Below are 12,200 nucleotides of genomic sequence, written 5' to 3' on the forward strand. Positions count from 1 at the left end.
CCCCCCCAACCCAGCAGGGAGTGATCTGAATGACACAGCAGGATGCAACAATCATCTCTAGCGCTGTGCTGCCTCTATGGGCTAATAAGGGAATTCAGTTTGTTTCCTTCTCTCTGTGATGTTTAATCTTTCCGCCCCGACTCCCCCCGTTTCTCTCTCTCCTCTCTACCTGTCTGTTTCTCCCTCTCTATTAGCAACTTCATTCAAGCGTGCGGACGGGGAGTTTAGAGACGTGTCTTCGGCTCCTGTCCCTCGGCGCTCAGGCCAACTTCTTCCACCCGGTCAGGACAAAATAAATCTACCACTGACTCACATTTTGTCTTGTGCTGTTAACTTACTCTCTTTATGCCAGGCGTCTCTGTTTGTGACTGTGTTTCTGTGTGTGTCCCACAGGAGAAAGGCACTACCCCACTTCATGTGGCAGCCAAGGCAGGCCAGATCTTGCAGGCTGAGCTGCTCGTGGTGTATGGTGCAGACCCTGGATCGCCTGACATTAACGGACGCACACCTATGGACTATGCTAGGTACAGGAATTTGAAAGCACAATTCAGTAAATACAAAACCTGCATTTAGACCCTGTTCAGCTCTGGAATTGAGTCATCTAATGGTAAACACAACACAAGTAGAATCATTTCATGTGCGCGTGTGTGTTCCAGGCAGGCGGGCCATATAGAGCTAGCAGAGCGTCTGGTAGAGTGTCAGTATGAGCTGACGGACAGGTTAGCCTTCTACCTGTGCGGTCGGCGTCCAGGTAACCTAATGCACCAGTTTTTCTTGTTTTTTTTCTCCTCTTCACATGCCTTTAAGCACAGCAGTTAACCTCAGTAACGTACTGTGGTAGATTTTTGTTACTTGGTTGTTACGTTTTTCTCTTCTCTCCAGATCACAAGAATGGCCACTATATCATTCCTCAAATGGCAGACAGGTATGGACCAAATGATCATTTTTATTGTCTTAAGTTGATTATGAACAGCTGCAAGTCTGTTGTCATTTAATTGCCTGAAAACAAATATCTACATGATTAAACTTGCAGCTGCCAAACTTGCCTTACTTCTGTGACTGCTTAATTTCTCTGTCTGACATGTATGTATTGATATAATTTAGTGTTCTGACCACAGGGTGGCACCAAAGCCCCCACAAAGGAGTTAGGTAAAGGAAGTCTTTATTAAGCTGTCTGTTCACTGTGAATTTGGTGAGGTAGATACTTGAAGCGCGCTTGGTTAAGTAATGCTGAACTGCAGCGTGGATTTGAAAGACACACGAGTGCTCAGGCCGTGACACATCGAGTTCAGCATTTCTTAGCACGGCTTCTTTCACTTGTTTGATGGGCGCTGGGTTTTCTCAGCTACAGTTCAGAGATGTGTTGCACCTCCAGATCTGTTCGTTACTGAAATGGGTCTTACTTCTGTGCTGTCATCTTAACTCCACTTGCATCTGTTCTGTTTCTGGTGAATGGTTCCTCTTGTTAACAACAATTAAAGCTGTTTTCATGTGGCTTTTCTTCCCCTTCTTTCTGTCTGTTTCTCTTGTTTTTCTCACTTCTGTTCTCCATTTCGCTGTGCTTGGTGGAGTCAGAGCTCGTCCTAAGTGCCCGACACAGAGGTATCTTTACTTTCCTTGTTCTTTTTTCCCCCAGAATCTCTTTCTCCCCATCGGTCCCCTCTCTGTATACTTCCATCTCTCATGTATCCCACAATGCATCCAGCTTTTCTTGAGTGGCATTGAACAGTTGTTTATAGATTATAAAGCTGTAAAGATTTAAACAGATCTAAACAATCAAGAAGTCTTGTAACTGAAAGACTGTCGTGTGTTTGAATCACACCAGGCTTTTTCGCATATTCAAATTTTACTTCCGCGTGTATCCTTAGTGACATCTTTGGCCATAGCGAGAGCATATTTAAAGAGTTTCAGATCAGTCTTTAAAGCTTCGAATCTCTGTAATCTCACTGTGTCACAAACTTGACACCCTTACAGCATAATATGTGAAAGCCAACTCACATTTATATTGCTGTTGTTACCTGACCAGCAGTCACCAGTAGAACAAGTTGTCCCGCCTTCCCTCCTCATTCTAGAAAAAACTCCCTTTCCACCTCCACCCCTCTCACTTTTTTCTTCCATCTCATATCTGCCTCCCCTGTCCCCTTCCTCCCTGCGTCTTTATTCCACTGTATATTTACGATGCCTCTTTGATTGTCATCTTCTGTGTTTTTGTTCTAGTCTGGACCTCTCAGAACTGGCCAAGGCTGCCAAGAAGAAGCTCCAAGCGGTGAGTTGAATTTACATAGCTTATGGTTATAATGTCAAAAGCAACAGGCTGTTGTGTTTTGGGGGGATTTGTTTTTTTTAACAGGTTCTTGAAAGTAAAAAAATAAAAAATACAAGAAAAGAGTTTTTGTTGGGTGAAAAGAAAAGTTGTTGTCACAAACAGATTTTCTGCTCCTAGCTGTTTGTTCTCTCCATGTCAATCTGAGAGATTGTTATTAAATTCATTTTATTTCATCTGCTCTCTCTGGTTTGTCACGCTGATGCTTACAGCACGTGCTGTATCTATGTAGACATGTAGAATAAGACCCGCTAATGTCAATTTGTGTGCGCATGTGTGGCAGCTCAACAATCGGCTGTTTGAGGAGCTAGCAATGGACGTCTATGACGAGGTGGATCGCAGAGAAAATGATGCAGGTGAGCCTTATCACTTCCTTTATACCCTGTACGACTGTCTGCCTGGGCCTGTGCGTTTGGGCTTTTTCCCCTTTGTGGACCAATTGATGTTGAAACAAACTAGAAAAATGTAAAAACTCTTGAGGAAAAGTTATGGGAGTGAAGCTGATATAAAGATAAGAAGCGCCAAAGAAAGAGGAAGTGAAATGAAGGACAGGGCGACGAGAGAAGGGAAAAACTGCTAAAGAGGAAGGCCAAAATGTTTTGAGTGAAAGAGGGGGAGGAGAATGGAGCGAGGAAGTGCCTCGCAAATTCTTGAGTCTCTCTCCTCCTCTTCGCTCTTTCTCTTTTTTCCTTCTCTTCTCTCCCTTTCCTTCAGTATGGGCAAAAGTCAGAGCGCGCTTTCTGACTGAAGCACACAGGTAAGTAGCAGGGATAGACTTGTAGACACACCACCAACAGCACACACAAAACTGCACTGTAAGAGATTCACTGTACTTTGTTTATATCTCTGTGGATGTGTGGGTGGATGGGCTGCGTGTGGTTGGATGTGGGCGACCTTGTTGTTTGAACGCGCACTCACAGATTTATTTTCTGCTTTACGTTTTTGTCTCCAGTGTGGCTTACGACCCAGAACCACAGCACTCTGGTAACAGAACGCAGCGCAGTCCCTTTCCTACCAGTCAACCCTGAATACTCTGCAACGCGCAACCAGGTAAACACGCACATACTCGTATACGTTTGTAATGACTGATTTAAAGGAACAGATAGGGGGGAAGGAAAAAAAGACAAAATGGAGATTTCTTATTTCTTAGATAGTTAGATAGGCAGTTTATGTGTTTGTTTGGGGGGGGGGCAGAGAAAGGAGTGTGAAATTAGCGCGGCTGTTCCTCAGCTGTGAGAGTGTAATCTTTCTGCACTCTCTCTTTATCTCTCTAGCTCTCCCTGTGAGGTAGAGAGCGAAATCTCAAGTCCACTTACAAAGTTTATAGTCATCTGAATGGCTCATTTTTGGTGTAAACACTCAAACCCAAGTGTACACACACACATACAAACAACTCCCACATGGCCACGTTTGCTTTCACGTGATTGGGCAGTTCACTGTGGTCAGAGGCTCCTATTTATGGTCGAAAACAGAAGAAATCACATCTTTAGAGTCGAACTTCTGTGAATGGTTTTACACTTTGGTAGGAGCTGACCTTCTTGTGCTCTTATGCAGATGCCTGGACGCTAACCTAATTGTAGAGTTTATGTTCCTTTGCACATGTTGTGTTGCTGTGTGTGTTGAGAGTATGACTGTGTTTTTCCACAGCACATGGTAACTGACCACAGCAGTCACACAGGCACTGAACCACTGACTATGGGCCCCATTGTATTTGTCTCATACTCAGCTCATGATTTTAAAAAACAAAAATGCGGAACTGAATTTCAGGCTTTGATGCCAGTGTTTGTGTGCGCATGTGTTTGTGTAACTCCCGGCTTGTTCTTTTCTCAGGGCCGCCAGAAGCTCGCCCGTTTCAACGCCCGGGAGTTTGCTACCCTCATCATCGACATCTTGAGTGACGCCAAAAGGAGACAGCAGGGAAAAGGTCTTAGCCCTACTGGTGAGACTGGGAGGGAGGGCTAGACTTTAAACTTTGAAGGCAGTGCCATCTAACCTGATTAATATGCACGATGCATAGATATCCATTTATTGATTTATACCAGTGTGCAAAAGTCTGCAAAGCATAAAACCTTAAAACTTTTAAAATCACCTGTGTCGCAGCAGCAGCACAGTTATAAGAGAATCATTCCTGTGTGACAGTTTATTCTTACATGAAACGGTCAAGTACGACACACAACTGTGTTATTACTTTAAGCACTCCCAGGAGAAAGATCACGTTTGAGAGAAGAGCGAGTGCTAATATTACATGAAAGAAAACTGTAAATGGGCAGATTTTTCTTCCCCTTGTTATCAGACCCGCTGGACCTGGGCATCGATGATGACCAGCACGACTACGACAGTGTAGCTTCTGATGAGGACACAGACAGCGAGCTCACCACCCAGAACAACAACAACACGCAACGTAGCAACCGTGCAAAGGTATAAACCATGACACACTTTTTTTTTTTCTCTAAATAGCTACCCTCTACCCCACATTTGTGTGGCTTTCATACTTGTTAATCACCATTTTGATGTGTTTCCTTTCCCTCTATCCCTGAATTTCATTCAGTCATATTAGTAAGCAAAGCTTTTCCACAGTTTAGTGGCTTGAATGACTGCTTCTCCCAACATGCTTTGCGGAAAGTGGCCATACTCATGGCTGCCACATAGCTCCTGAGTGACATCATCAGCTATTCTGGGTCCCTGTCAGAGTAGGCATTGTTCATGCACAGAGAGAGCGTGTGTAATGGGAGGGAAAAGAGAAGGAGACAGATTTAAGAAACAAAAGGAAGGAAAAATCATGTGGGAGGGGTAGAAGTGAAGCTAAACCAGTAACAAGCTTCTTTTCATGCTCAGGGTAAAACCCCGCCAAGCTGGAGGATCTACTTGCCTTTAAATCCAAGGAAATATATGGATTTGTTGTTTTACAGTGCTCACAGCATCGAAGAATTGTGTGTTCTAGTATGAAGCAGGGGGTAATAGAAGTAGTGGTGAATGAAGCACAAGCAGAAGGCTATAAAGTGTAGTTTATGAAAGGTGTATTTATTGGTTTAATTCCAGGGAGTGGTAGAGGGCTGAATCTGAGCAGGCTGTGGGGTGGCAGGAAGTGAGTGGGAATATTGAGAGCAAGAACTAAAGGTCTTGTGTGTGTGTGTGTGTGTGTGTGTGTTTGTGTCTGTGTGTGTGTGTGTGTGTGTGTGTGTGTGTGTGTGTGTGTGTGTGTGTGTGTGTGTGAGATCCTACCTTCAAGTTAGGCCTCTTCTTGCCTCAAAGCCACGGCTGTTTTTTTTTTGTTTTGTTTTTTTTTTTTTCCACAGCTTAAAAAAAGTGTATAAATTACAACCACATTTAGAACCTTGTTAATGCATGAATTTCACTAAATACAGAATGTATTGAAGGAGTTTAGTCACAACCCCTCCCCAAATCTTTCGACCCGTTTGACCTCCTGCCTTATATGTTCCTATCGATCCAGAGTATGGACTCCTCAGACTTGTCAGATGGTCCCATCACCCTGCAGGAGTATCTGGAGGTGAAGAAGGCTTTGGCCTCCTCAGAAGCTAAGGTGCAGCAGCTGATGAAGGTTAACAACAACCTGAGCGAGGAGCTCCGGCGGCTCCAGAAGGAGGTAGGAGGAGTGCAGGTGGAACGAGAGGATTAGCAGTGACCATTCAGACTAATAAAGGGTTTGCTGCGTGGCTTCTTAGAAAGAGAATACAAAATGAATAGAAGTTGGAATAAAAGATGTGCTTGGTAATGATGACTAGAAGACACGAGGCAGATTGGTAAAAGAGACGGGGCAGTTGATTCAGACAGAAAGAGGGTATAATGATGGAGAGACAGTTGAATAAATTAATATCTTTGCAAGATGATTTTTCCCCGTCAGGGTGTTATTTACTTTTGATGGAGCTCATGTGCTGTTCATTGTTGCATCTTTTTTTTCCCCGTGAGTCATTGTCATTTCCCTAATATGTTCATTAGCGACTGGCTTAAGTGATTCATTTATGTGTTCATCTTCTCATGTCACTGAGGATTTAATGAAGATTTGAAACAAACATAGAAAAAAACACACTGCAAATAACAAATGTGTCAGATTAGGGCGCTAGGCAACAGTACCTCAGGGCAGATGATCCTACAGTTTCCCCTCATTGACCCCTTGAACACAAACACTGTATTTTCAGGTATGTACTGTAGCCCTCCACCCCTTCCCTAAGACCCAGTCCCAGCTTATTGTAGTGTAATACCATGTGTTGCATCCCCCCCCCCTCAATACTGACTTAATATGTGAAGCCCAATATGAGCCTGAATATGGATGCTTGTTTTTGACCGTTCAGTTGACCCCCCCTCCCCCAATTCCCTTCAACCTTCCCATGTTCCTCCCTCCATCCCTCCCTCCATTGTCTCATCCCTCCCTGCTGCCTTCCTCCTCTCCTTTAGATCACCCGGATGCAGACAGAGAACAGTGCGCTACGGAGGGGCCAGCAGGCTGGGGGAGCAGCTGGCCATGGGGTAGGGGGACCTGGTGGAGGTGGGGGAACAGGAGGCCACTGGGCAGTGGGTGGGATGCGAGGTGGAGTGGGTGGATTTGGGCCAGGAGGGGACCCACCGGTGCTTTCGGTGCCCTCCTCGGCCACCCCTCACTCCCACCCTCACCGGAGGGAACGCCAGGCCTTCTCAATGTACGAGCCAGGGGCGGCCCCCGGCCCCACGGCCCACGGTCCCCCAGTCCTGGACTCCCTAGTGCCCCGCCTGCAGCCCCTCAACACAGCCAGCGTAAGTTAGAACGGCCCTGTCCCCTTTCCACTCACCACCTTCGCCTCGGTGGCTCTGATTGCCTGTCTTTGGCCTGATTAAATAGGTGATGGTCTGATCCTGATCTTTACATTTCCCCCCTCTTCTTTCCCCTTGCATCTCAGTTCTCAGTCCTTCTCTTTCAAAAGATCCAGTTGTGCACGAACCCATTTTTAAGGGAAGTTTTGTAATGGTTCAAAAAGATTTGTTATATTGAGCTTTAAAACTGCATAAATGATGGAGTGCATACGTGTGACCTGAAGGAGAAAGATGGGAAAGAAAAACAACAAAATAGGACTGTTTCCTCTGTTCTGCTGCCTGGCAAAAGCCTCTGATACACCGCTGCATAGCCTGCTCTGCACACTTTGACCTTTTCAAACCCCTTTGACGTCTTTGCTGCTGGACAGTTGCTTAATCTGGAAATGCTGGGATCACACACACAGATGCACAGAAGTTCATTTTTGTTTCACCGCCACTTTAAAGAAAAGATATAATAAAATTTTAAAAAAAGTTTCTCATATTGCAGACAACCAGGTGAGCAGTTCAGCAGCATTTAGTTTACAGCACGTTAATAGAGTTACAGAATGCAGACACATCTCACCGCCGCACCAAGTTGGTGACTGTTTCTTCACACAGAGATTTACCTGTTTGTCTGTTTTCTGTCTGTCTGTTTCTTCACCTGTCCGTTCTTTGCTCACTGCAGTGCAGCCGTGCATCCTCTGGATGTAAGCATTCTGTCTGTCATTGCATTGTTTGCCATTTCGTCTTTGAGTTTGTAGTATTATCTCACAGTATGTAATAATGCATTCTGTTTTTCAGAGATCAACATTAGTATTGAGTGTGGGTAGTCTCTTTTTAGATGTTGTGTGCCGTGTGTAAGTCAAGCAGAAGAAGCTAGATTAGTTGACAGTATGTTTGCTTCCTGTTAGATAAGCAGCGAGGCATGTAGTGTAGAAAAAGATGATGGGCCGTTGAGTTGTTCAGTGCTGCTCTCACTGACTCGTTTGCCTTGTTTTCCTGCTGTTTATTTAAAAAGAAAACTTCTTCTCTATGTCCCCACGCTTCTTTCCCCCCCTGCTCATTTCATCATCTGTCTCTTTCTGCTAATATTTCAATTTCTTTTTACTCTTCTTTCTGGCCTCACCCATGCTCCTCCATCTCTCTCTCATCCTCTCTCTATCCTTGTGTTCCCTTTGTCTTCCCAGGTAAGGAAGGGCGGCTCAGGGAGTCCATATCTGTCTGGATCTGCAGAGATGGGTAGATACATGGTGAGCTGCTGCTGTTTTGGCTCTTCATTTCTTTTTATGATCCTCCACTTAATGCATTCAGAAAGTTGAGATTATTGGCTTACATTGTTTTATCCAAACCAGCGTCTCATGGGTCTGTTGCTGTTGGCCCTAATCCTGAGATTCAATCACAGAATATCCCTCATCCCATTAGAATTACCCACATACTAAATGTAGTGTAATATCTGTCCCATTTAATGGACATCAGTGGAAACCATCTCAATTACATGGAAACAAATGAAAATTAGAATTTTGATTGAGGAGGTATACTTACAGGACATGATGTGTGGTGATTATTTAGTTCCTGCTGTGTTTTTCTTCCAGGTCCCTAAACCAGAGAAGCACGGCAGTGGCACCGACAGCGACTACGACAACACACAACTGTACGACGCCTCAGTAAGGTCAGTGTTTGAATGTAAATCTGAAAGATTTCCTAGCTTTCTAAAACCAACTTTTCTACTTTTCTAATGATCTTATTTTTTAAATGGATTCACAGAAACTGTTTTCAATTACTTATAACACAAATGTGGAGGTAGCAGTTTTTAGTAAGAAACGAGGGGCACAAGCTGTTGACATATTGCCACACTACGGTCCTCGATCTGAGGTTTTAATTGTTGCGCGGGTAATGCATTTCCCTATCCAGTATGGGCCGCAGCAGTGAAGAGGAAGGCCGTGGGGAACCTGAGGAGGGTGGGGAGGGGGGTGAGCCAGACCCCACCTTACCCTGCACAGAGGACGTCATACTGAAGACTGAGCAGGTGACTAAGAACATCCAGGAGCTGCTCAGGGCCGCTCAGGAGTTCAAACACGACAGGTAGGTGAAAAAATGGTGGCACAGTCCTTTGCATCTTAAAATAAAATACATAAAAATTACAAATCTAATTGTGTCTTACAACCAGCCTGTCAGACATTGAGTTAAGCTAATGTTATGCTTATTTTTTTCTTGATTTCAATAAGAAAACCCCCCCAATATCAAATCAGATCATAGCAATTCACAATCAGTTGATGTTGACATTATGAGAGGCCGAATCACAAAGATGTGAAAGAAAGACAGAGGACAGAAACAAGAGTATACTCGGGGTGGAAATATAAGACCATGTATAAAAACTGTAAACGGTTTAAATAAAATCTCCCCCTGGGTCAGAAATGGTGAAAATGCACCAAAACCACCAAAAAGCTACTTTAAGTAGTCTTACTGTAAATTAGAAAAGAGCTGAGCAGCTCATAGACACAGGAGATCATGTGACTGCATGAAGTTTATACTGGTGCTGTGTCCCCTAACCTAAGTTTACCCTTCATGACTTTTCCAGGAGAATGAGCAGGGTGCACTCAAGTGCTCAGGTGCCGTCAGGTTAATGCAAAGCAGCACATGTCTGATAGACATAGACAGCACCTTAATCTCCATTTTTAAATGGTAAACTCTGATGTGAATGATAGTCGACAGCTGCACAGTGAGAATGTAGTTGTTAACTCCAGCAGCAGTAGGCTGAACTGTTACGCTAGCAATATTTTCCAGCTTTTACTAGAGGAAGCCACATAAGAAATATAATCTCTTCACAATGTTGTGGGTGCTTGTATTTGCAGTCTCATACTTACGGTCACCAGGGTTACCAAGGGCCAATGACGATAGGTGTAATAAGGAAAGAATGCAGTTATTGTAGTTTGAGGCTAATGCAGTGTTTCTCCTCAGTTTCAACTCTTTTGTTTTATTTAATTACAGCACACTAAACCTTTCTATTGATAAATACGGCTGGTGTTAAGAAATCGATTTAAATCTCGTTAAAAATTAAAGATTTGCTGTGTGACTTTTTCTTTTTTTACCCACCTTTAACGTGAGTCACTCAAACTCCCAGTTTGATAAACTTTGCTTCCTGGACACCAGCTCCCTCTTTACCACAGGAGTCGTTGCAGGAACCTCGCCTGCTCACCTGCATTAGTGCTGTTGCACAGTCCTTGACTCATTTGACTCTTCAGTTAAAGAATCACTTCTCTTTTCAGTTTTGTGCCGTGTTCTGAGAAGATCCACTCTGCTGTCACAGAGATGGCTTCACTCTTCCCCAAAGTAAGTGCCCCGTCCTTATGTTTTATTTCTCACACTGTGTCTCTCATCTACATCTACATCTTCTTTTTTCTTTTTTGATTGCTTCCATCTGTCTGCAGCGACCAGCACTGGATGCAGTCCACTGTTCTCTCCGCCTGTTGGCTTCCAGTGCCTCACGACTGCAGGTGGAGTGCCGTAAGGCGGCGCCTTCGGAGCCTGGCGCTCCTGCAGTAGACTACCAGCTTCTCACTCAGCAGGTCATCCAGTGCGCCTACGACATCGCCAAGGCTGCCAAGCAACTGGTCACAATCACCACTCGTGAGAAGAAACAGTGACCCGACAAAAGAAAGAGAGAGGATCAGTGCATGTGCGGTTTAAAGTGGGATGGGAGGGGGCTTCCGGGAGAGGGAGAAAGAGGGAGGGGCAGGGGGTGGGAGGGGAGTACGATCACACTACAGGATGAAGGGTAAGGAATTGAAGTGACGGGGGAGCAAGGCTGACATGAGGAAGAGAAAAGAGAAAGGAAGAGATTTGGATGGAAGCAAAGCAGAGGACGTTTGTATGATAGAAACACTACAGTGAATGGAAAAAAATTCCACAGGCGTGGAAGCGAAAGTAGGGAAGGACGAAAGGAAGGAGCCAACATGGGAACCACAGCCCGCAGGGACCTTAGCAGACTGTTGGAATGGGATGTGTACCATAAACTGCTCAAACTGTGACGAGCATACGTGTCATAGACTGCTTTATTTATTCTCACTTGTAACTCATCGTCCCTCCTTCTCCCGCTTCGGGAGGGAGGCAGCGTATGCTCCGAGAGAGAAGTAGATAGAACAGCCTCCACGCCATCGCCGTCCCTCCGTCCTTACGAGGAATCGGGTTGTCCTTCCTCCTCTTCTTTCCTCTCTCTAAAGAAGAGGGACCCCGCACCCCCACGCTGTCCCAGGCTGGATGAGCGTCCAGTGCAGAGAAGGACCTGCAGCCCACTCAGTCTGATTCCCACACTTCCTTCCACATGGGGGTAAGCATTTACAGGAGGGGCTCCAGGTTTTTTTTTTTTTTTGTTTTTTTTTATTATTAAACCCATCACCTTCCCTTTCTTTTGGTGGTACACAGCATGATCTGGCATGTTTTCCTTTCTTTCCTCTCCTTTTTTTGCCTTTTGAATGTGCAGGTCTGTTCGGTCTGACAGAAATACTTTTTTTTTTTTTTTTTACTGACTTACAGAAACAAAAACCCTTACACTGGAATAATTGTGATTTATTGTTGTTGTTGTTTTTCTTGCCTATTGTTTTTGCTTTGTATTGATAATTTTACTGACTGTCATTTTTTATTTTATGTATGTTTTTTTTCCTTGTCTCATTTAGTTGAATATGGAGACAGGTGGGAGTATGTGTTAACCTCTTACTGGGATTTAAGTCTACATGCACACAAACAAACAAACACACGAATCAGCCTGTGAAAAAAAGGTCCTCGACATTTCTCAAGCGCTCCTTTTCAAAGACAGTTGAGTTTTTATTACATTTTCCTTCATGTGATATATACATCTTATGGCTGTGGGGTCTTGAACGGTTGCCAAAGGCATGGTGTATTATGACAGGACCAGGATCACAACTGCTCCTCCTTCATGTCCTCAGCTGTCTTTTTTCCTCCTCTCTTTCTTTGCGCTTGATTTCTCTTACTGTTCGCCTCATTACCAGAGCCAGTGGAATCATCTCAGAATCACCTTCGTAATCATTTTTTCGCAGTGCCAAGCAGAATAATAAGAACATCTGGTTTCCACATG

At 44.4% G+C, this 12,200-nt stretch overlaps 1 protein-coding gene across 4 annotated transcripts in view; it reads left to right on the plus strand.

Annotated features, from left to right (window-relative positions):
- git1 (G protein-coupled receptor kinase interacting ArfGAP 1) overlaps window positions 1-11,638 on the plus strand; it is a 19,678-nt gene extending 8,040 nt beyond the window's left edge. Inside the window, exons 5-21 of one of the 4 annotated variants that reach the window (XM_005939590.3) lie at window positions 195-281; window positions 394-524; window positions 657-751; window positions 883-925; window positions 1,105-1,149; window positions 2,218-2,266; window positions 2,607-2,679; window positions 3,276-3,373; window positions 4,154-4,262; window positions 4,617-4,741; window positions 5,775-5,927; window positions 6,737-7,072; window positions 8,296-8,358; window positions 8,701-8,777; window positions 9,020-9,190; window positions 10,375-10,438; window positions 10,537-11,638. In XM_005939590.3, the coding sequence (XP_005939652.1) occupies window positions 195-281; window positions 394-524; window positions 657-751; window positions 883-925; window positions 1,105-1,149; window positions 2,218-2,266; window positions 2,607-2,679; window positions 3,276-3,373; window positions 4,154-4,262; window positions 4,617-4,741; window positions 5,775-5,927; window positions 6,737-7,072; window positions 8,296-8,358; window positions 8,701-8,777; window positions 9,020-9,190; window positions 10,375-10,438; window positions 10,537-10,752 (1,935 nt within the window). In that variant the 3' untranslated portion in view covers window positions 10,753-11,638. Of the gene's footprint in view, window positions 1-194; window positions 282-393; window positions 525-656; window positions 752-882; window positions 926-1,104; window positions 1,150-1,575; window positions 1,603-2,217; window positions 2,267-2,606; window positions 2,680-3,275; window positions 3,374-4,153; window positions 4,263-4,616; window positions 4,742-5,774; window positions 5,928-6,736; window positions 7,073-8,295; window positions 8,359-8,700; window positions 8,778-9,019; window positions 9,191-10,374; window positions 10,439-10,536 lie in introns of all 4 variants that reach the window. The other 3 variants (XM_005939592.3, XM_005939593.3, XM_005939594.3) reach the window with 3 other exon arrangements.
- Window positions 11,639-12,200: the final 562 nt, after the last annotated feature.

The sequence above is a fragment of the Haplochromis burtoni genome, unplaced genomic scaffold (genome assembly GCF_018398535.1).
Source record: "Haplochromis burtoni strain Fernald_Lab_line unplaced genomic scaffold, NCSU_Asbu1 Contig_270, whole genome shotgun sequence".
NCBI lineage: Eukaryota > Metazoa > Chordata > Actinopteri > Cichliformes > Cichlidae > Haplochromis > Haplochromis burtoni.